Raw genomic sequence first — 25433 nt, 5'->3', positions numbered from 1 at the left:
GTTATCCCAGCAACAACAGGATTTCACAAATATATGCGGGGTCTATAACTTAATGTCCACACAGTTCTCAAAATGGGCTACATCAGCCAGTGCAGATGAGATCGGGACATTTTTGATTCATGTCCTCCAGGAAAATAACTTGCCTGTGAAGTTACTGTAGCTTGTAATTATTCTAAAGGAAAGTGACATTGCACAGCCTAATGAAGGTGTAGGCCTGACAAAATGAGAACACTTGTAATTCTGATGAATGGCTTTTCCTTGGTGTGGGAATGACACACAGCACCCCTTGATCTATTTGTTTGCCTATATTACAGTAGAAAAATTTGGAAGTAATGTGCATAAATGCATTTACAAAAAGTACTGCCACTGTGAACCATCATTCATCACTGAATCGCCAACAGGAAAGGAAACATCAGATTTTTCTGTGGTGTTTTGCAGGAAAAGGAAACAAGTAAGGCTGATCTTTTTCTCTGTTTTCTGGTGACCTGAAGGGGGCATGCGCCTGGAAGTCATCGAGCATTCACAGAACCATGGTTATGTTTGTAAGATGGGTTTAAAGGATCTGATATTTGTCCACACCAGGCAAAGCAACTTTGGAGAAAGAGAAGAGGTGCCTTGCTCAGTGGTGCATTAGTCAGTCTGTGGTGCTGGGTGTGTGTGTGTGTTCATGTATGAGAGATTGTGTGAGCTAATATATGTGTGTGTATGTATGTGTGTGTGTGTGTGTGTGTGTGTCTGTATGTGTGGAGTGTGTGAAACCAAGCTATCACAGCTCAGTCATGCAGGTAAAGTCATCATCACCAGCAATCTGTTCAGGCGTCTAGGGGATCACACACACACACACACACACACACACACACACACACACACACACACACACACACACACACACTCTTTCTCTCTCTCTCACACACACACACACACACACACACACACACACACACACACTCCCTTGGGTGTTCCACTCTCCAGAGAGGAAGAAAGAGGGGACAGAGAGGGAGAGAAATTTCATTCACCCATACAGACTGAAAGAAAATTAATTTGTTACAGCACGTTTATCCTCATGACAACCTGCCTTTTAATTAACTGCTGACAAACAGCAGAGCATCATGGCTTTCTCTCTCTCTGTGGGGGAAAGAGAGATACAGCAAATATGGAGGGGGGAAAAAGTCAAGAGTAACTGACTGACCTCCAAGACTCCACTAAGGATTTTTGGCTGATAATTAATATAATTATCTCCACCAGGCAGCAGCCTGGAGGGCATCATGTGTTGTGTGTACATGTCCATGTATGCATGTATCTATCTGCAGCTAATCTCGCTACTGCACTTTTCAACCAAAATTTTTTGTGCTTAGTTATGACTGTATGACCAAGGACCTCTTGTGCTTGTGGTGACCCTAACCTTGGAAAATCCTGTTTTATATTGCAGCTGAGCGCTGACTCCTCATGACTCCTGGCTGGTCATGGCTGCAAGTGATAAGTGATGGATTCAGTTTGGAATATTGCTTTTTCCCCATTTCTTTCTGCTAAAGGGACAATCAACCATGTCTTGTTGCCACAGATTCAAACACGGTTACAATCATGTCTTCTCGCCAGAGATTCAAAAGTTAATGTATGTAATGGGAAATGTTAGTTGGCAGAGTCTTTTGTTGGGATTATCACTTTAAAACACACAGTTACTTCACTGGTCTTTTGGAATTGCTCCTGTGTACATTTGCACATCGGCAATTGTGGCTTGTAGCCATTTAAACAAACATTACAGCATTGTGTTTTTTTGAAAATATTCAATAATGTCAGCCAGCTGCTGAAATGCCTTTGTCAGTTAACTTATTACTTAATGTGGCATGACAATGTACTCTGCATGTTATCTCCCTACTCTCATGCACACCTGCTGGACAAACAGCCTGCCACGCAGTTCCTTTTCACCACCCACAGGCCCCTGGACAGGCCTGGAGACGATCTGCACTCTAGTGCAGTTGTCTAGTTTTAATTTAAATTTGACTGCTGACTTGCCAGTTATATATATAAAAACAAACAAACAAACAAGAAAAAAACAATGATTCAGTGTTGAACCCAGAATGTTATTCTTGCCACAGTGGAAAATCCTCTGAAACAGGATTCACATCAATTAACAGTATAATAATCCAGTAACGGTACAGAAGGTTAGCTGGTTTAAGATGTTTAATTAAGTTATTTCTAACTTCTATCGGCTACCAGGGGGAATTGCAACAACATCTACAGGGCTGATTTCCTCAGGAAAAGTAACTACAGAGTCACTGATGAAGAAAAACCCTTTTAACCTCTGCAGATATTTTAGGGGTCATTCTGTGGTCATTTCTCCAACACTGTAGATACTTTATTTAAGAATGACTGTTCTTAAAGGGCTGTTCTGTTGAAGGACTGTGCTGTTGTTGTTTTTGTGCAATTTTATTGGATGAGCCAGACAAAAACAAACAAACAAAAAAAAAAAAACAATTGTGCCATTTAAATGACAGAAAATCATGAAATCTTTTTGCACCTCGGGAACTGGGAAGATGTCACCTAGAACAGTTCTCAAGATATGCCATTTCACATAGCTGACCATATTAAGCTTTTGTCATTTCTTACTTTTTATCTTTTTAATTGAAGGTTATGTTGTTATTTTATAAATTCAAACATTAAACAGTTATGTGTGTGTGGTTGATTTAGGGTATTAGTATTTTTATTCTGGAGTTATGCACTTTTTTGTGATAGGGCACACCCACCTACTCACTCCCTATTGGCCAAATGGCGTGAAGGGTATATTACCTCTTTCTTGCCACATGACCAAGCTGTCCACAAAGTTCTGCCATGTTATCCATTTGGAAGTTAAATGCCTTTTTGTGATCGGCGACACGCACTGCCATGGCCACTTTTAAGCAGTCAGCATGAAAGCTTAATCAATGCTTTCTTGGCCCATGACCAACCTTTCCACAAAGTTTTGTGCAAATCCAGTGATACCTTTTTGAGATATCCTGCTACCGAAAGGACAAACACGGAATGAGGCAAAAACGTAGCCCCCATCCAACTCTGCTGGCAGGGGTGAGAGCCAACTGGCTGTTGATTGGCCGGTTGTATTGGTGGCCCCACCCTCTTCCCTGGCATTAACAATACCTGCTCAACTTTAGGCTATAATTCTGTCCTTTAGCCAGGTAGACCTATTTCTTTTCCCACAGTGTAAAATGGCTTTCAAACTTTCACAAACTGGATTGTGCATCTCTCCAATCCAATCATATTTATCGCTATTATCAATATTACTGTTAATGATAACACTAACCATGAAATCACCTAAAATATTAACAATTTTAGTAATAAAAAAGGCCTACAAATCTGTGAAGTAAATAACTTTTTGTGAGGATAAAGCTAATCACTGCGCCACCTGCTGGAGAACAGCACGCTTGGCTGGGAGCTCACTGGAATAATTCATACCAGCAACAAAAAAACATTTGAACTTTCTGCCTGACACATTTTTTTTTTTTTTTCAATTTCTACACCGATAAAAGTCAAGGAACGTGGATGATGAAAGAAATGTCAAGCAAAGTCATGTTTGCTTTGAGAGGTCAAATGTTATATCCTATGCTATGTTTAGCTTTGATATGTGTTTTAGTCCAAACAGAACATGTGACACAAATAACATACATCCGATCTAAAACATGGGGATCTTGCAGCGTGTGCCAAGCTGATTACATCACTTGTATAAACCCCCGGCAACACCCACCTAGTCACTGATTCATCCTGGTTTGTGCTTCCATTCAATTCCATAGTATATCAGTTATTCAGTTTTTTGAGGAATTAAGGAGAGCAGTAGAAGGAGAGAGAAGTACTAGTGACGGTTGGAACAAACGCTCACACGATTTACTTCAAAGCGAGATCACTGATCCCTTACCACCGCGATTCATCCAACGCCCGGCTACCTACAACAACCCTCATTGTTCTACTTTGCTACATATCCACTCTTCTCAACTGTTTACGTGCAAGCAGCTCATTCATCCACAACCCAGCAGAAAAAACCCAGACTAGATTTTCCGACTGACTGAAGTGGACTGTCTTTGACTGAGTATTGAATTAAGACTTTTTAAAGACCTGCAGTTAGTCACATTCTGGTTTACAAGCCTTTGGAAATTACATGGCGAGTACATATGTTGGCAATCACTCGGCATCATATTCACCAATGGTGGATGATACCGACAAGAGAGTTTTTATCAAAAGGACAGTATCAGCTGTATGTATGGGTCTCACTCTGTGTATGTGTATGAGGGGCAGTGGGAGCCCGCGGCGGCCCATGACAGTGTGTCACTGAGCATTAGCTGAACCTGACGGTGGCCTGTAACTTTGTCAGAGAGCACAGAAACTTTGAGCTCCGCTTCTGAGTCGGCTTAAGTTGGAGAGACGGCCGCCGGCATGTCTTCCTGCTTTGGATTTGATGAGATACCATGCAGCATCTGTCTGACAACTCAGCTCTGTCATACAGAATACACACATCTCAGCACTGTGTGTGTGCATGAATAGAGAAAGTTTGTTCTTGCAGTTCGCATGATGTTTCGAAGCAGAGAGCCCTTTAAAAATCTCAAACTGTTACAAGGGCTTCAAATAGCGCCAGAGCAGACTGTGTGTGTCCTACCTCTTGAGGTTAAGCAGAGCCCAGGGGATGCCAGTGGGTGTTTTAAAGGCCGGCAGCAGCTTTTCTCCCAGTTCCACTGCCTTTCTGCGAAATACCTGAGAAAGAAAGAGAGAGAGAGAGAGAGAGAGAGAGAGAGACAAGCAAGTCATTAGAAGACGTTTCTTCTCATTGCAAGAGGATTTTGTATTTTACTGACCAACCCTGGGGAGATACTCTTATCACTGCACACCACAAAGAGCCAGAAACCCATTGCGCTGTCTACAGAGCTTAATGGGTATTATTAGACAGCAACATCATTCAATGACAGAACTCAAGACTAGTCCAACTGTCCACGTGAACAACTTTTTCCCTAAGCAAGAGGCCAGACGAGTACAACCCCATTTGAGCTGGGTTAGTGTTATTCAGGCAGGTCCTCAGATTGTAATTATCAAGAGCAGGTGTAATTTTCTTCCAGTATAAATTTGCCATGTTTGTAATTTTTGATGTTAGGATGTTAACAAGTTGCTCTGTGATCATTTCGTAGCATTTAATCCCATTGATCACCATATATTTCACTATGTTTAGCAGGTGCTCAATACTGCCCCCGAAGGCCAAAGGGCTGTACTGCACTCTTTTTTTTTTTGGTCTCACAGCAGTCAATGGCCATGGTTCAGCTTTCTCTCTCCCCATTCTTCTCTTTGGTACAACTGTGCAAATAATGGTATGCTATCCGAGTACATTAGACAACTGGACACACTGCTTTCACCGTAGAAAACAATTAATTCATTCTCCATGTCTGGCTGTGATTAATTGAAAGTAATGCACACACCATATACAATTCAAATATCAGCTAGCTTCCTTCCTTCCCTCCTCTCGTCTTTGATTCTGTCAATCCATCATTAGTTCCTTCTTCCATCCCTCATTCATTCAGATAATATTTGATTGATTCATTCCATCATTTGTTCACTCATTCAGTTAATCATTCCTTCCCGTCTTCCTTGCTTCCTCCATGAAAAATACAGATAAGGAAGGGACAGTATGTCATCCGGAAGCAACAGCGTTCCAAATCAGCACTTGTGCCAGACTTGGGTGCCACTAATATACCTTTGCTGTTTGACAGACAGGTGCAGACTGGCGTTTTTTTTTTTTTTTTTATCTAATCTTCACATCAGCTGTCCTTCTTACTGGTCGCACAACATCAGGAGTGTGTCCAGCAGCTGCATAAAGCCTAGTGTGAAGCCCAGCTCTAACCAAACAATGGTAATGCTCTCAACATCCATGTACAGTCTCATACTCACACTATCTCAAATATGAGCGAGTTGGCAACAAATAACTAACTTATAATTGCAACACCTGGCTAGGGCACTAAGCTGTTCAATAAGGCATAAACGGAGGGGAGGCAAGTTGGGCTCACGCATGGGCTCGCACACGACTCAATGACATATTGTCCTTCTTTATACATTCCTTGGCTTCCTTCCTATTTCACCTTGTTAGCTCAGACACATTTCCAATACATGGAAATGAATGCCAATTATAGGCTGAGTTTGAGTGTACTGTATACCATCAAGTTAATGTGTTTGTGTGTGCATTATATATATATATATATATATATATATATATATATATATTTGTGTGTGTGTTTGTGTGTGTGTCGTAGCCTATTTAGAGCCACATGCTGGCCCAACTGATAAGCGGCCAATCAGATAAGGACAGCAGCACTTTGCAGGGTAGCTGTCAGTCTGTCTTTGGTGATGCGTCACTCCAAATCTATCTAACAATCCCTCCTTCAATCTCTTTCCACAGTTTTCCTAGACCGCTTCCACTCTTCTCTTCTTTCACTCTGGTTTATTTCTGTCTCTCTTTCCAGCTCCAGCATTGTCACAATAATACAACTTTGACCTCCATGCCAACAAGATGCCAAGTTCAAGACAGCAAAATACAACTAATAACATACGATGGCAAACACATGGCAAAAACATCATGCAATGTCACAGAAAAAAACAACAAAACACTCCATGGAAAGCACTATAACTTCCACATCAATATCAGTGACTTTCTTGCAAATGTGCTGATGTCACCAAAAACAATGTACATTTGTGTATTATTCAAGATTAATATCAACTTGAGACCATATGCCTGTCTTTTAGATCAGAAGTTTTTTTTTTTTTTTTTTTTTTAAAACACACACAATGTAAATATGATTGCTTTTTCAAACTGGCTCAATGTTACTATTAACAACACAGACACTATAACACCAATATCAGTGACATAAAACTGTACTTGGGAAGATTTTTGTGTAAAAATAAATCCAATAAATCAGACTAAAATAGGGTGCAACAAAGGAGAGGCTACAGTCCCATTAACTGAGAACTTGTGCATACAGTCAGGTGTGAAAGGTCACCTCTCCACAGGAATAAGACTAAAATACAAAACTTTGGATTTAGACATAATGTGTTATGTTTTTAAAACTAAATATTGAGCCCATTCTCTTACAGTGGTGGTTGATGTAGTGCTAAAATTTTGCATATTGCGTCTCCTCTTTATCCGTCTGTCTCTCTCACTCCATTACCTTCCCTCTCTGCAACACTCAACTTCCTCCACAACAGCCAGCATGTGTGCATATTCCTCTCATCCGTCATTATCCATCCATCATTTTCTACTTTCATCAAGTCATCTCTCTCACTCACTCACAGGTGGTACAATAGAATGTGTCATTCGGTTGGCAGCTCTTTCCCCAGGGTGGCACCACACAACAGAGAGAACGTGAAAGAGATGGAGTGTGTGTGAGTGTGTGGTGGAGGGGAGGCGAAACGCTCAAGAGGCGACTTGTCAAAACAATATGGCAGCTCTACAGCCTTTCTCTGGAAAAAAAAAAAAAAATTCTGTGACTATTAGTGAGAGAGGTAACAGAAATGTTCTATTAGCATGGTATGGGAATAGCTGCCAGAACAATGTCGGGCAGAGGCAATGATTTGTGCTCACACATTCAAAGTTGTATGAGGATACACAACAGAGTTTGGCTGCTTTTGAGCTTTTTCATCCTTAAAGGACCATACCAGCAATTTTGCATGTTTTGCGTCATATCTACAAAATGTATATATACGTTTCTGCTAATTTTTCCCCAAAGCAAGCACTCTAATATAAATTTTCCTGCCTTTTATCCGGCCATTGGTTTCCATTCATTTCACTACAATATGAAAATGAACTTTCAGAGACTTGAAACTTTCTTCACACCAGTATTCATCACTGTAATAAAGTTGTCCACATTAGTTTTCCTAAAAGCAGCAGCACTGTTGTGTTGGGATGACTTGAAATTGAAAACATAAGTCAACATGATTACTGTTTTTTTAATGTTGCCATTATGTTATCAATATTTATTTTACCTCAACAATTTATATATGCTCACACATGTTTACACTGTTTGCATATGTGTATTTGTATATATGTTTATGTATATGTACAGATGTGTATGTATAGATATATGTGTGTATGTGTGTGTTGGGATTTTTGTTTGTATAATTCCATCTTGGGATATGTCTTTTTTTTTTTTTTTGCTCAAATAATTTTCTTGGTGGAGAAAAAAAAATAATGATCAAAGAAGAATATATATACCAAAAAGTAAAAAATAAAATAAAATACTGTAGCTGAGCTGATGCGTTCCCCCTGTTTCCAGCAGACATCATCATATTGTCTCATCGTGTCATCCCTCTTTCTTTCTGTCTGTGACAAGTTTCTAGACTGGAGTTTTAAATTTTGTTTGGACTTCTAAGACCTGTTTCAAGCCAAACTACTTGGAGGCACTGTTGGCATGAGAATGACACCACAGCGGGCGTGTGTGAGAGTGTGTGAATGTCCTGGGTTGGGCTGCACTGAGAGAGTAGGGTTGTGTCATAACTAGGCGTCAGATCCCTGTGATTAATGCCTTTAATAATGCCAGGAGCACACTGGGAGAAAGAATAAAAACACTCCCAGGGACACACAGAGGGATAAATTAAACCTACCCTGTGTCCAAGGCCATCAAGCAAGCTGCCAACAAGCTTTAATAAGCAATTGAATTATACAGAAACTGAGAACAACACACACACACACACACACACACACACACACACACACACACACACACACACACACACACACACACACACACAGAGAAGGCTTCTGGCTGATGCTATTAGTAAAAACTGATGTTAATAATCACATTTCACACCTGGCTGCTTCCAGCAAAATATCGGGAAAATTAACTGCTGGACTAGTCTGTGTGTGTATCTGTGCATCTGTGTGAATGTGTGTGAGTGTGTGTATGGCATGCATACTTGCAGCGAAGTACCTAATCTGTTGACATCTTCATGCTGACTGCCAGTATGGTTCTCGAAACAAATGTTCACAGTTGGTGTGAAAATGTGTCTGTCATTACTCTTTCACCAAACAACACACTTTTACACACACGCTGACCCAGCAGCAATTAAAACGCCTGTAATAAGTTGTGCTGTCAGTTGTAATAATCGTGTTGGGATGGAAGGGGGTCACCAAAACAAGTTTCTTGCAAATTTGTTTTGAGTGTGGGTCTCCTTTTCGCCCCATTCCACCTGTCTGGCTGTTTGTTGGCCAGCAGGCTATCTCAAAAAGTTATGAATTTGCACAAAACTTTGTGGAACAGTTATTTTTCATGTTCACTGGTCAAAAGTGGGCATGGTGGTGGGCGCCACTGAATAGGCCTTACATCTGTGTTTGATTATTAGAGAGAAAATAACCTACTTAATTTTTGTCAAACTCAGAGCTCCTCTGATGAATTTAATCCCATCTGAGTAGAAACATAGATTTGATGAGTGCTCTTATCACGCAAATAACAGACCTTTCACGGGAATATGGGTTCACACCACTGTACACTGCTCTGACAACCTGCATCACAGCAGTCACTTGCTGATTTCACTGGCACCTACCGGCCTGCTGGGTGTCTATCTACAAATGTGAAGCAAAATAAAAACAATAAAAATGAAGAGAGCTGGATACTGCAAGTTGTTTAGATGGGTGACTTGAATGACAAATTCACATAGCCACTCTCATCTTTGTTATATTGGGAAGAAATTACAGACTCAAATCCTGTATGAGTACATGAAATTACAGATGTACTGTGTAGTAATTAAAATTCAGACATCGTTTGGGAAACTGATCCCGCCAGAAAAGGGGTTAGTTAAGACTAGACTAAATCCAAAAATGCGTGTCCAAATTAACAGTGGAAAGAAAGAGGGAATAAGAAGGAGAAGGAGAGGAAAAAAGAGTTGCTCTGTTTTCCTTCTTGTGGAATTGAGGCCATTACGTTTGCCCTCCACGAAGTCATTCAATCCACCGAATACAAACCAAGTCCACTGAGTCTGTTTGTGAAAGAAACACAGCCAGAGAACAAGTGCATTTAAGATCCAGGGGCATGCTCAACTTGTATATTGGCTTGTAAAGCCCTGTTCACTTGTATGTGTGTGTGTCTGTGTGTGTGTGTTCTTGTACTGCTCATGAAAATGAGTTTGACTCATAGAGCTTCAAAATAACAATATTTTTGCAAAGTGAAAGCAGGTTATGAAATAAATATTGGAAGGTCCTCACAAGTATACAAATATGTTTGTGCTCTAACACCGGCAGAATGTGTGTGTGTGTGTGTGTGTCTGTGTGTGTGTGTGTGTGTGTGTGTGTGTGTGTGTGTGTGTGTGTGTTGTGGTCTGGACAGCTCCCTAACTAAGATGAATCACACAGCCGGGCCACGGAGCGGCCAGGGAGCCTCGTGGGACACGTGGCCCAGATTAGCGCAGTGTCTGAGGAGAGGGAGCGAGCGACGTGCCCCACTGCCACCCCCCCACCCCCCACTACACACACACTACCCCCCCCAAGCCTCCATGAGCCTGATCAGCCTATCCTGCTGCCCTTCTGCTTTTTCGTCCTCAGTCATCCATCCATCCCTATCCTGCTCTCTCCTCTTTCCATCCACACGCACAGAGTTGTACAAGTGCTGAACTGATTAGCCGATTAACCCTTTGAAACGTCAGCAAACTCACTTGATTTCTTTCAGAAACATAGAGGCAAAAAAGTGATGAGCCAAGTTAACAAGAAATGACCCAAAAACTATAAAGAAATTAATAAAAAGAAAATGACCATAGAAATAAAAAAACAAATCAGACAAGACAAAATACATAAATAAACAAATGAATAAATGAATAATCAAACAAACAAACAAATAAATAAAAGAAAAAGAAAACTATTTTTGAAATATGTAAAATTATATTACAAAAAAACCCGCACAAAATTAAGTGAAAAACTGAAAGATGGGATTAAAGCTATACCTCAGCTCAGCTTTTTTTTCTCCCCACTGAGAATCGATGTCTTTCAAAAGTTCTCTTAAGGAATCCTACTCAAGTAGTGGAAGTAATGACAATTTTATTAGAATGGTGACAGTAATGTGATTACTGAAAATATACTTAAATATAGTCCCTCTTACTGGAAAAATAATCTAATTACAGTAATCTGAATAAAGGAAATCAAATTACTCCCAACACTGCTCATTATCAATGTAAAATGCTCACACAACTAATAATGCACTTTTAATGTTACATTATACCTCTTAAGTCATAATGTGACAGTATCACTTCAGTATCACGAGTTGAGTACTGTCCAAAATGTAAATGTTTCTAGTCTAGACAAACAGCTACAGCAATGATGGAAGACAAATTTTACAGCTGGCAGGCAGCTCTGATAGAAATGCTCGTGTCAGAACGGATTGTCGACACACTGGTGGATGGAGAACAAGCAGCACTGGGTGTTTACAGTCAATTTTAAGGAGCGCAAACATCAACGGAAGAAGTGCCAAGCATGGTAATCTGTATTCAGGTTAGGGGAAGCGCAAATGAATGCTGTCCAATGAAAACCATGTATCTTCATAATGTTAACTTTTCAGAGATGAAAAAAGTCTTAATCTTATCTAGATGACTGTACAATTTTCAGTTTATATGATTGAATTTGTAAAGTTTTCGGAACCCCAAGGGTTATGGAACTTTCTGAACTCAGAGAGGAGCAGGAAAATACTCAAACTGAGTTAAATCATGAAGATCACCAAAACTGGATGGTGAAAAAACAGATTTCAGTGTGGATACTGGAAACAAAATCTCCTGTTAGATTTAAATGTAATCTAGCTGAATCAGATAGATAGACACACCAGATACTGAGATACAAACTAATGCCAGATGAAAGCATGGTCAGTGTGCTTCATCTACAGTGATCTATAGTGGGGGTTTTCATCTGATTGACCACCATCCTGACTAAGAAGCAACCTGGAACCGCTCACTTTTGCTTACTCTTGCTTTGTGTTACGTTCTAACACTGGCAGCGGATACCAAGGACCAGATGGGCGCTATTTGTCATTGTCATCAAGAGACATCACAAAAAATGTTATTTAATGCATGGAAAGGGGCCACCTGCAATACCTTCATACACCACCAGGGGGTTGTAGGCAACTGGTTGAAACCCCCTGATCTGGAGCATCGAGGTGAACCTGGTGCACTTATGTGTGTGTTTGTAAGGAAAGTTTTGATTGCCTTGATGAATAGATTTTAAATTACGCTGATTCGAATGAACCGATTGGCTAAATGAGAGTAATAAAATGAATCGTGCCAATGTCAGCCTGAATCCATGAATCGATTTATTCTCAATCAAACTCACATAGGGAAAATATTACAAGTTGCAAGTTGCTGCACAGACCCACCACAACAATAATAACACAGCTGACTGACTGACTCAATGGACATGACATTTCCACTCCACCATACCGAAAATCCAAAGTCAGGGCAAATTTTGGTTCCTGAGAGAGAAACTGCAACCAAGACAAAAGCTGTGCAGTGTGTCAAAACTGTACAAGGGAAACACAACAAATCTATCAGCCACAAAACCTCGCCGCCAGTTCTTTAGTGAAAAGTTAATTCCCCTCATACACAGATACAAGTCAGTACAGTCAAGGTCAGACATAACCACAGGAAAAACATAGTGGAGGGGGGCCTTTAATCTTGATTTCAGTTGTAAAATGAGTCTTGGGCTTCATAGTGACTGGCGTTAAAAAAGATTGTTAAAAAACAGCAAATAAATTTCACTTGATCAAAGTACAAACTGAAATTTAACTTGATAAAATAGTGAATCGATGCATGCAACACCGAACGATGAGAGCATTTAGAGAGATATAAGACGATCCGAGTGTCAGCTGAATGAGGCCAGTTTGGAGGCTGCTGCCCTGACAGCTGTACTGGAGAGGCTTAGAGCGCACGCACACACACACACACACACACACACACACAGCTCTGAGGAGGTGACAGCTTTCACTGGTTAAGAAGCCTGCTGTTGTTTGAATGGTTTCCCTTGTCCTCCTCTCCTCTCTCAATCTCTCACACCCACCCACACACACACACATACACACACCCGCTGAACTGTGACAGAGCAGAGCAGAGGAGGAGGAAGAACAGAGGAGAGGAGAAGAGTGAGTGGACATCACTGCCGTTTGTTTTCCAGTACTGTTATCATGTTAAATGAGCTATTTTTCCAACATTTTTGTTGTCTTGCTGAGGACGGTTTTTAACAATATGCTGTGCATTCTGTTCTGCACAGATTTTTTTTTTCTCGTAGGGAGAGTTCAAGTCTGCAGGTCCAATCAGAGGCCTGTTTGATACACGGCCGTTGTACAACAGACAGTGGGATCAAAGATTGAGGCTGCACAGCTGAAGCTTTCAAATGCTGTCGTCTCTAAAAGAGCCTTCTAACCATAAGATTTTATTATTGACAGTTAAACAATTCTCATTCAGTTCATAATTTGATCGAATGGATAAATCCACAAAACTGAAGCACCTGCTCCCTGTAACTGTTTTATAAAAGGTAAATACTCCATGGCATCAACAAGTTAAAGGGATAGTTCAGCCATGTTGAAAAGATTTTTATAGCATTTCACTTCCCCCCCAGCTGTTGTGTAGGATAGTAGTGGTGCTATCTTCCTCTCATTGTTACTGAGTGCTGGAAACTGGCTGGATGCTCCAAATGCTAACTGTTAGCCTCCTGCCATTGAGGTGGACTTCCCCCCAGCTAACATTCTGAAACATATCTGCCTTAATCCACTCAAAGAAGGTTTAACATCACTTTACAAGTATAAAGACTACCGCGTGTACACACGACACGTTTGCGGAAATTAATGTTAAAAATTTTATTTTTCCTTTTTTCAGCATCCAGAATGATCTGGTATGTACTTCCTGTATCACGCTGCACCAGAGCAGCAGCAGCAGCCACCACAGAGACAGAAGTAGATTGGTTGAGCTTGTTTTCTTCATTGAACACACTACTACTACTACTACACACACACTACACGTGTTTGAGGACAAAAATAACAACATTCTCCAGAGTACTAAAAGATAGCTGGCATGTAATGTTGTGGTCAGCTTCTTTTTTTCATGTGCTTCGCTCTATCTCATGTTTCATGAACCTTTCAGGAGCCTGCCAGCCATCGTTGTAACTAGCACACGGAGTTTACACCACACAAGAAAACAGTTCTATTTTTGATTTTTCTGATTGATTTTTTGATTTCTGGTTGTAAAACTTCTGCTACACATTATCAGACTGAAACAACAATTAACAATTTGAGTTGATTAAGGCAGTTATTTTTAAGAATGTTAGCTGGGGGGAAGTCCACCTCAATGGCAGGAGGCTAACAGTTAGCATGTGGAGCATCCAGCACTCAGTAACAATGAGAAGAAGATAGAACCACTGCTGTCTTACATAACAGCTACATAACAGAGGGAGAGAAATAATATCACATTTTCACAGTGGGTGAACTGTCCCTTTAATAAACTGAGAGTTGGATTAGCTCTTGTAATTTAAAACAACTTTAATAATTGGCTGAAACTAAAAGCTGACGACCAGCGAGTGCTGCTGCTGAAGTTGTGTGAATGCTAATGGGAGTGGATGGAGAGGCAGGGAGAGAGATCGACTGCTGAGTGAATTAGGTGTCTCGGCAGGACCCACCTGTCAGCAGCGATAAAACACAACAGGACACACACGCGCACACACACATCATTTACGGTCTATTGTTAGTGAGGAGTGTTGAGAGTGGCTGGCTGGCGGGTTTCCACTTTGTGTGTGTGCGTGCACGCTCTCTCTTTTTTCCCCTCTCTCTCTCTTATCCTGTGATAGAAAACATGTCCATCTGTGCAAGAGAACAGAAAACCCGGTCCCTTCTTCTTCTGTCTCTGTGGAGCTGCTGTGTGGAGGAGCAGGGATAAAAAGCACTGTCATTACAGCACTAGTTAACAATGAGAACACACGCATCAGGCAGATCTGTCAACCACAGCTCACACACACACACAAGTTAATACAATGCCTAATATGCCCCTACTGACTTTTGAATGATTTCAACGACTCCAATTTTGGAACTGTTTTCGATATTTATGGTTATGTGCTATTGTCTGGCAACTGCTTTCAAGCCAAATGATTAATCACATCAATATGACTTCAATGTACAAGCAAAACAGGATTCTGTCAATCCTGAAAATATGGTTTTGCACAATACTCAGTTCTGCCAGTGAATGCATTTGTCTGTTATTTCAGAAGAGAGCAATGCTGTTTCACAACTAACCACGTCACTCAGCAGTCAAAAAGTCAAGTTTATATTCCAATCAAGGTATATTGGCAAGGTATAAGCATATTTATAACCTCCACCAACACAGTAGACAGGGCTTAGGTTTTCACCCCATTCCATTTGACTGTCTGTTTGTTTGTTAGCAAGAAATCTGATAAAAGTCAAGAACGGATCTGCATCAAACTCCTTGGAAAGGCTGGTCATAGGGCAGAGGAAGAACCGATTCACTAGGCAGGCATGGGGGTGGGCGTCATTAACTTTTGGGGAATATGCAACATGTGGAACTGGAATATCTTGGCAACTGCGTGGTGTTGTTAGAGGTATGAGCTTGTAAGTTACTTTAACTTGTAATAAAATAATTTTAAATGATGGAGATCTTGATTTCTCTTCTTTTTTTTTGTACTTGAGAAAAGTAGCCACAGCTGTGTTGGTAAAATGTTTATAAAAATGGTTATAAATGAATTAATGTGGAGCTGCCCTGGCCTACAAATCATATCATCCAGTTGTAACTGCAATAGCTGTCAAAATAATCACAATGTGATGTTTTTACCTTATCGTTCAGCCCTACTGTTTTTGCTAAGCAGCTGCATAACGAGCAGCATAATGTACAGTGAGCCTCTGCTTTGCATCACGGTCTTCATTCACCGTGTTGGGGCTCATTGTGCGATAATGACCGGCTCGCAGTAGGAAGCGAGTTAATAGTAATAATATTTTAGCATGGAACAGACAGAATGTACAGAATTACAATCAACTGTAGAGCACTTCTATGAAGAGCATCTAATACTGCTAGCTGGCACTATGTACCCTGACTCCATGATCCACATAAATAAAATAACTTAAACTGAACTTGAAACAGAAAAAGTTAACAGCTGGAGGCATGGAACACGATATCAAACTGTGTTTTGTTAGAGTTGTAAGACTAAGGGTTGGAGCCCTGTTACATTTCAATGTTTTTAGACTTCTGCACCCTGTTTCTCTCTGAGATCTTAAAGAGTGCAAATTCTGGGTGATGTCAGTATTCTTGTTTTATTCATGTATGTTTTTATCTCAGCTTGTATTTGAAATTCTTTTCCTAATTCACACTGCAAGATAGGTTAATCTTTCATTCACACATTTCTGATTATTACATTATAATGCTGTATTTGTCAGAGAGTTATGGTTGATGTCTCCCATTTGCTCTATTCTTACTCATTTCCAACTTTTCTTTGCTGTATCTTATTATTGGCTGCTGCAATGACCTAATTTCCCCACGGGCATCATAAAAGTTTCATTTAATCAAATCTAATCCAAGGGTAGATTTGCTCATTATGAGAGTATACGCAACATCTGCTTTGTCGTTGCTGACATGATGCAATTACATTATGCAGAAGTACATGCAGGAATTCTATCAGGATGATCAGCCTTAGAGCCTTAGACACTAAATCTGCCCTCAGTGTCTCACACGGTAAATGAAAAAAAAAAAAAGTACACAGAGCAAGATACTGTCAATCAAACTGCAGCAATGGGGATGCTGGAACACTCCGGTCTCCTTTGGGTTCAGTGCTGGAAACCTTTCTAGGGTTTGACAGACACTTTTCTGCAGGACGACTTGACAAGGGAGGGGGAAACACTTTCTAAGACAAGAAAAATGTCTTGGACTTAACCTCCATCTCAATATTAGCAATTCTTGCCTTGCTCTTGCACTCGTGTACCAAGACACACACACACACCAAAAAACAACTCCTTATAATATTTCTTCGTCTCTCCTGTGGCAGGGCCGGCGCTGACTCAACACAAATTTGACAGTCAGCTCTTTTGACGGTGCTGCTATGGAAATGAAGAAGACGGGGGAATGGGAATTTACATAGAAAATTGCCACCTCGGTAGGAAAGTTACAGGGGAGGAGTGCGAGTTTGGATGGGTTGGGGGGATAAAAACTGCAACGTGAGCAACAAGCAGGACACAGAAGTTGAGTTTAATGCTCTGCAACACTGTGTGTCATTTCCACCTGCTGCCTCTGAATACGCACCAGCACGCGTTTAACATCAGCCGAATGAAATAAGCAAAAAACTACACTGACAGATGTGTTGAAAATGGGACTGCTGTGTTACTTTTCAGCTTAACGCCGACAGAGCTCATGTAACATGTTAATCCTGATGTAACCAAGGCTTCAGAGGTATAACCCGGCGCCGTCAGGCCCAGTGGGCAGATCAGGCACAGCACCGATGGATACAGGATCCCCACAACCAATCTAATTTGTTAAATTAAATTACAAATTATCAAAAACAAAAATGAACAATAAGTTACAGGGAAATTACAATAAAATTTGCCAAAAAATACCAATAAACTAGATTTATGATTGTTATAATTTTATCTAATCATAAGAAAAAATTACCATAACATGCCCCCAAAATTGGTTTAAAAAACAAACTATTGAAAAGTGACAAAATTTTACTGTATACATAACATGAATTTTGTTAAAAGGGTGAAATAAAACCACAGGCTCCTGGGTTTCAACACATTAAGACTGCAGCCACAGCAAAACATGATACACATGACAACCCTGGTGCCTCGAGTTGTCATCATCATCGTAATTGCAAACTGCATAATGGCTGTTCTACTCCATTCAAGTTTTGTTGGTCCAACACATAGTCAGGCAATCCTTGAAGCCATTGGAAGAACACAGAACTCTTGAGTGTGAAACTGGTTATGCACTAGCTAGGTTTATGGGTACTGCAGCTGCTGTCGTGAAAAACACAAGTACTGAAGGTTGAAACATTCATGACCAAAGGCAACTACAGGCAGACGATGGAAGGTTTTCTACACAGTATGTCTCCACATACACATACAATCTTAGGCCCTATCCCAGTTTTCCGCAGTAGCCCAACCCCTTGTTTCATGGAGCTCTTGACTGGGTAGTGGTCCTTCAGAACGGAGCTCCAGGACGCCACTACAGCCTGTTTATCAAAGTAACAATAATGGAAGAAGTGTGGAATTTCAGGTTTGTTTGGTTCTTTTTTATTGCTTTGGTTCCCTCCTCCATCAATGGCAATATGGCCAAAATATCACAGTACTTTTTTTTTGTTTTCATATTTATTCGACAATAATGGAGACAGCAAGATGTTCTGTGATTTCCGTTACATAACTTATTAGTGCCTCGGTATAGCTGAGGGGAAATGAGTCTGGGCAAAGACCAATCACACAAAACAACACCCAAATGCGCCCTAAATTTACCAAGGATCCTACAGTAGTTCCCCAGCTCTATATAGCACATGATGGGAACCTGAAAAGGATGGACGCTAGCTCTATATTGTGAAAGTTATAGTTAGAGTTAATGTGTGTTAACAGAATACAAAGGAACATAAGACCCTGGGAACATAGGACCTCGGGAACATAAGATTCTGGGAACATAGATGGCGCTGCCGTTGAAGTGGCAGGCTAAGAGAATGAGAAGGAAACTAGGAGATCTTCTGTTTGGGTCTGATCATTCACCCAAGCAGCCAAGCTCTGCATTACCAAGTAGGGTGGTGACACTAATATAGCCAACAGTAAATGAGCTGGTGCTAACAACGATAAATATTTCAGAGGAAAATGCATCTGAAAGCAGCACATGAAAAGGAGAGAGAGTGAAAATCAGAAAGCGATGGAGAAATACTGAGGAGAAGTGCAAGATAGAGAGTGCCATTCAAGCGTCCCAGTGGAGCATCAGTGGAGCTGCAGAGGAACCCTGAGCTCCAAACTTGGAAGGATTTCATCTGCGGCAAAATGTCAAATGTTCACTCAAAAAGTTCAAAAGGCCAAAGACCATAAAAAGCCTAATTCGGCTCCCAAAGGCGCTAGGCAAACAGCAAGCACTGACCCAAGCATCACCAGCTGCACCGGCCACAGTGCTGGTTCCACAGGGCACTGTACCATTCCCTGCCTCCAAGTCAAACCTACTGGACTTTATTTGTTTGCTGTTCAAAATTAAGTATCTCAGTTTAAATGCCAATTCTTGTCCTGGATATGTGAAGGCCTTGAGTGTGTGGATCCAGAAGGTCTCTTGCTGTTCAAAGTGACATAGAAGTTAAGTAACACATTTGCCTGGACATTTGCTTCAACATGTCTACATTCTGACACTCTCAATAAATGTTCTGAAAAATATAGCTGTTAATACAATAAGAACAAGTTAACAACATGACTCAAAGAGGACCACGTAAGGATGTGGTGGTGTGACTTTCTATCTACACAGACTGCTGAATTTTCAAAATAGAGCTGTTTGAATGTGTAATGTGTTAGTTAAACATTCGTGTTGCTTTGAGAAGTTTTAGTTTGTCCCCACCCCTGGCATCAAAGGAAATCAGCTCAATTCCTGATACTGTAGCATGCTATCACTCCCATGGCTGGCTTGAAGGCAGCGTTTAGTCATTTGATAGCTCAGATGGCCTGCGTGTGTGTAGCATATCTGTGCTCTGCTACTCTGTCTCTCAACCTCATTTTTGTGAAGCCGTTTTGGAAGCATTTGCAAGGGCATTCCAATATATGTATATGTATATGTATGTGTGTGTGTGTATATATATATATATATATATATCACATGTGGACTTGCAACTCCTTTGTATTTTGAATATATAGATTTAGCCCTCACAATACAGGCTTTTTCACTTTTAAAATAATCCAGAAGTGCCTGAAAAGCCTTTTTTCTACACATGTATCCTTGTGCTCTTCCCAGAGCACCTGTGGTTATTTTTACTTCATATACCACATACGCTCCAGAGGACACATTCACTTGGGTGAACTACCCCTTTAAAATCTATTGTGTGAATGGCCTCTAACTAGAGAAGCAAAATATCTCGTATTTAACATCTGTTCGGACCATTTAATATGGGGCAGCTTGTAAAGCTTTGATGCTTTTTTAAAACGGAAGGGTAGACAGGCCAGAAGACGGAGACAATCATGCACATGAGCTTAGAAACAAAAAAACAAAAACAAAACAAAACAAAGAAAGACAAAAAAGCAGAGAGGCTGTTAGAAACACAAGTAGACAGACAGACAGACAGACAAGCTGAAAGAGAAGAAAGGCCTTTAAGGCGCTGTGTAACAGAAGTGTTAAACAAAAGCTACCTGTCAACTGCTGTCTGCAAGGAAAAAAAAAACTTCACATCTCCACACGACACACACACTGAGACGCAAACTTTTCTTTCTTTTTGAAAGCCAGGTTAGACAAGGTAGAAAGACAGGGCTAGTGTATTAGCCCTTAAAAGCACCAGTCATACATCAAAAAGACATTGGAGGGGACTTGAGCTGCTGCAGATACATGAACACACAGATTTTTCTACACACACACAGACACAAGCCTAGCTCAACAGCCTGCGAGATAGCTGATGTAATTGGACTGTAAGTCTCCCAGAGCTGTGTTGCCTGGTGAGCAGTTAGAAGGCATGGAGGCGGCACTGGGCATTAATATTGAGTAGAGCGCCACGGGGCACAGCACACTTTCACTTATTCACGTTTGGAGTCTTTTTGTGCCTCAGGGCTCTGCAGCAACACATACACAGCACTGACCTGCAGAGGTTTGTGTCTGGAGCAACCACCGAGGTCAGAGGGGCACCTGCTCCACGTTTATTTAACATTAAATGCAGTTGATTTCTGGCACGGTGCCATGGTCTTCAAGAGCCAAATTCAAAAAGGAAAAATTTATCATATTCATCAAAAGATAGAAGTCGGAGGTGTATTATTGTGAATTTGAAGGATAAATCATACCACTTAAGACATGATTTTAACCCTTTGTGACCTGCACAAATTCACTCGACTTCTTTCAAAAATGAGAAAAAGGGCGATTGGCAAAGAAGCAAAAAAATTACCCAGACATTAGTAAAAGCAAGAATATTACAAGATAATTCACCAAAAATGCCAAATATTTAGGGCTGTAGTGTGTTAGTCGACTGGTCGATTTATTGGTCGATACGTTCTTGGTTGACCAAAATCTGATTGGTCGATTATTTGCCGTGTTAATTTGATCAGGAGTAAAGCACCAAGTGCTAATGGGGGTGTTTTCAGAACACCCTGTCTCACAGGTAACAGTCTGTCTTCAGAACACCCCCCTTGCTTTCACAATTTTGGATTAGCCCAACCCACTGGCGGAGACAGATAGGTAGGCCCGTATGTTCTGAACTGAAGAAAAAATTATGCCTGGTTTTCCGAATATTTGCTTAATTAAGAACGTTTAATGAACATTTAGTCCTCTACCATGTCAAAGACGTCGTCACTGTGGCAGCATTTCACCAAAATAGATGGAAAAAAAGTCGAAAGCAAACTTTGCAAACAACAGTTTGCGTATCACAGCTCAACGACCAACATGGCATATCACCTAAAAACGGTAAGCTAACATGTCCGCGTTACGTTGCTCCGTCAGTTTTGAATATAAACATATCAGAATTGGCATATTTCAAAGTTTTAGTCTAATCGTTTTACAACTGCAGGTGCACACACCAGCGACGATGGCAGCTTGACATAGAACTATTTTCGGAAATCATAGGCTATGATATTGCGTAGGTGCATGTGATGCAACGCTGTCAGAGGCGAACCAGGTAGGCTACTGCCCAGTTAATTAATTTAAAAATATTAACTTTTTTTTTTTTTTTTTTTGTATTCCCGCCACCCCCCGATTAGTCGACTTTTGGTCGAAATTTCAGGACTTCAGTCGACCAAGGTTTTCTTTGGTTGACTACAGCCCTACAAATATTACTAGAAAATTTGCAAAAAAATGTTTTTTTTTTTTTAAATGACAGGAAAACTATAATTATTAAAAATATATATTTAAACACTATAAATCAGTAATGTTGGCTCAACATCAGATTTCTTGGGTTTAAATGCATGAAACTCCTCAAAAATATGGGCAAAAAGCTTATAGGCGAGGACAGAAAAAAAGGAAATAAAGGAGACAAATAGACAAATAGATAGACAGATAGCTAGATAGAGAGATGGGTAGATAGATACACACTGGCTACATTATGGGCCAGTATATCAGCTGTGGATGCCACTGATGACAACGGGACCAGATTCCATTTCAGTACAAGGACAATGTCAGCTCCACATCAGCCCGCCCTCTGTGTTGTATTGTTGAACCCATATATTTGTCCAACAAGAATACCGATGTGTCCCGGGGTGACTAAGTGACTGACATGTCTGCAACGGGTTATTGTTAGAAACACTGAAATCTCCCTGGGGCTTATGTCTATCACTCTGTTTCCTATTCCTGTCAGATGGCCCTCAGGGGGCCTGGCTGGCTTCCTAGATCTGCTCTCATTGGATCTTATCACTTCCCCTGCAAGGAAGATAAGGCTAAGAAGCTATTTGCCTTGTTAATGCACACACACATACACACACACATCATTGAGTGACAAGGAAGGACGAGAACAATTAAGAGTGGCACCCTTTGCTCTCACGCTGAGTGTTATCAATCTGAAGTGCTACGTAATCACAGATTAACAGATGACTCTGACAAGTCTATTGTTCAGCTTTCTCTCTCTGTTCATATCTCTCGTTTGTTCGCCTGTCACTCATTGTCTTGTCGGGCATTTTTTGTCTTCTTTTGCTCCTTGTTTTTTCTTCCGATCATATCTGCAACTGCATTTTAGGTCGGGTTTATCTCAAACATCTTATAGTACTTTTTATTGCACTAAAGATTAAGACTGAGAGCTCTGATACAGTATATAGAGTAATACTGGACCTTTACTAAAAATCAGATTTGGTCCAGTCAGCGTGGTCTGTCTCTCATATGATGGATAAGATGGGGTTTGATTGATTCGGTATTTATTGTATAATCAATCAATATTACCACTGGCCGCTTATGGGAACCACTTAGCCTGAACATGTTTGTATTATTCTGGTGAAATGTCAGGATTTTGAACCTCAACCTATTAGTCTGGCTTTCCCTGGAGAGTGTTTTTTCATGTTTCAGCTTCAGTTCAAAAAAACAAACCAAACCAAAACAAAAAACAGAAAGTAAAAGAAAAATTGTTTGTATTGGACTTCAAAAATCCATGGGACTTGTAAGGCTGGCTCCATTTCATGCCTTTTGAGGTAAAATACCTTGAAAGGCATTATAGTCTAATATAATGAGCAGCAAACCTGCATTACTTGAACATGGACCAGCCTGTTGTGGCCTGTTATTTTAGATCCAACCTCGAGGCTTTCTGTTACTCATTTCGACACAGTTCCAGCAAATACTCTTGATTAAAAAGCCGTGGACCCAACCAGTTGTACATTTTCCCCCCTGCCTAGAATGTGAAATACCAAGAGTTCCAGTGAACTGTACTCTATTTTTCAAGTGCGGCTCCAGTGAGCGAGCTGCAAGTGTGGTATTAGGATGCAGCCGGCCTCTGCTCTGCTCAGCGGTGTGAAAAGACCAAGAGCGTCCTTGGGCAAGGCTGTGGGCCTGGAGGGTTTTACATTCAACTTCAGCTGTGTGCTGAACTCAGCAGGGCACAAAACCTGGATTTCTTTGATACAAAACCTGGATTTATTTGTAACCCTTTGAGGACAGGGCAAATTCACTTGATTTCTTTCAGAGACATGGGAAAAAAGAGATTAGCAAATTAGTACAAAATTATCCGAAAATTCGCAAAAAAAAAAAAAAAAAAAAAAAAAAAAAAAAGCAAATATAAATAAAAAAAAATACAATACTACTATATTCATAATTATAAAAATCATCAGGTCACTGATGCTGCATTGATGTCAGATTTCTTGTGTTTAAATGCTTGTGAAAGGTGCCTGAATGCACCCTTTGAAACCTGAGCAAATTCACTTGACTGGGGAAAAAAGGCAATGGTGGGTAAAAATAAAACCTTTCAAAATAAAAGCCCAACTACCCACAGGCTCTTGGGTTTCAAAAGGGTTAAACACTATGAGGCCTGGCTTAGCAGAGTTTTAATGTCCCGTGATTTTTTTCTTACCACTGTCCAGGAACCATCCCCAAAAACATCTGTAGCCATCCAAAAGTCAGGGTAAAGTGTCCAAACATTTGATATGATAATGAGGAGCTGACAGCAGCTCTGAAAATTGTTACCCTGTTCCAACTTGGAGATGGTTATGGGTCATTATCCCTGTTCTGTCCTGGCTTGTAGGCTGACTCAGGTACGATGCAGTTCTGTTGTGTTGGTGCTCGATTTGTGTGTCATCTGCAACAGTGCCTCTGTTTACTCTCTGTAAATAGTGCAACATGTTTCGCTTGCTTCACCAGGGGAGTGGTCGGTACCACAAATTTCAGAATCATTATTTTTCACAGGTCTTGTGCCTCAACCAGAGGGGACAGCCAGTGAATTAGTCAGCCTCTGAACTGACTTCTTCTTTTTCATATATGTAGCTAGCTAAACTACAACACACAAATCAGGAAGACCTCCTTGGGTGAACTGCATTGATTTGAGAACAGGTACAGTGATTATGTCCCACTTGACAACGGCCTTGACAGTGGTCTCTTATTCAGAAATAACCGACCAAAGAATGCTTCAATCAGCGTCAAATACTCAGCATGACCGTGTAATAACTTGAGTTTGCTTAAGTAGTAGAGAAAAACAAATAAAGCAGGTCTGAGCTGCATCTGCGAACAGTTCCCCTACACAACCCACCGCAGTACGTGCTGATTTTTTGTTAGAATGCTCAGATGTTACACAGCATGACGGACTTTACAGAGACCCATGGCCTACTGCTCAGCGTGTGTGTGTATGAAGACACAGGACGAAGGGGAGTGAGGGGAAAATAGAGAGCAGTGTAGCAATTACACAGTCTGTCAAGAGCACGGCGGGAGGAAGGGCTTGGGTTCCACTCTGACTGTGTGTGTGTGTGTTTTTGTGTCTGCAGGAAACAAGAGACTGCAGGGGCTGTACGGTTGTTAAGAGGTTACGAAGTTGGGCCATATGATGGCTTGACGTACATGAACACACACACACACACACACACACACACACACAGTTGATAAAAGCATCAGTAAGCCACGGGAAAGAAGGAAAACTCAGCTCATGTGTGACCCTGTTGACCAAACCAATTTTCCCCTTGTCAAGCAGACAACCACTGTGCATTAGTGTTAGCCAGAGAGAGAGAGAGAGAGAGAGAGAGAGAGAGAGAGAGAGAGAGAGAGAGAGGAGGAGAATGGAGTGTGTAGTGATAACACTCCAAGGGAATGATTCAGCTTGATCCAAAACAGAGTTT

The 25433-nt window shown here is 40.8% G+C and overlaps 1 protein-coding gene across 2 annotated transcripts in view; it reads right to left on the bottom strand.

The window, feature by feature from the left end:
* man1a1 (mannosidase, alpha, class 1A, member 1) overlaps positions 1 to 25433 on the bottom strand; it is a 189210-nt gene that overhangs the window by 42158 nt on the left and 121619 nt on the right. For both annotated transcript variants that reach the window (XM_030046877.1, XM_030046878.1), the window contains exon 5: positions 4640 to 4734. In XM_030046877.1, coding sequence (XP_029902737.1) covers positions 4640 to 4734 — 95 coding nt within the window. The remainder of the gene's footprint in view (positions 1 to 4639; positions 4735 to 25433) is intronic.

Source organism: Myripristis murdjan, chromosome 24 (genome assembly GCF_902150065.1).
Source record: "Myripristis murdjan chromosome 24, fMyrMur1.1, whole genome shotgun sequence".
Lineage (NCBI taxonomy): Eukaryota > Metazoa > Chordata > Actinopteri > Holocentriformes > Holocentridae > Myripristis > Myripristis murdjan.
Note: the sequence above shows the minus strand (reverse complement) of the source record. Positions and strands in the feature narration are given on the sequence as shown.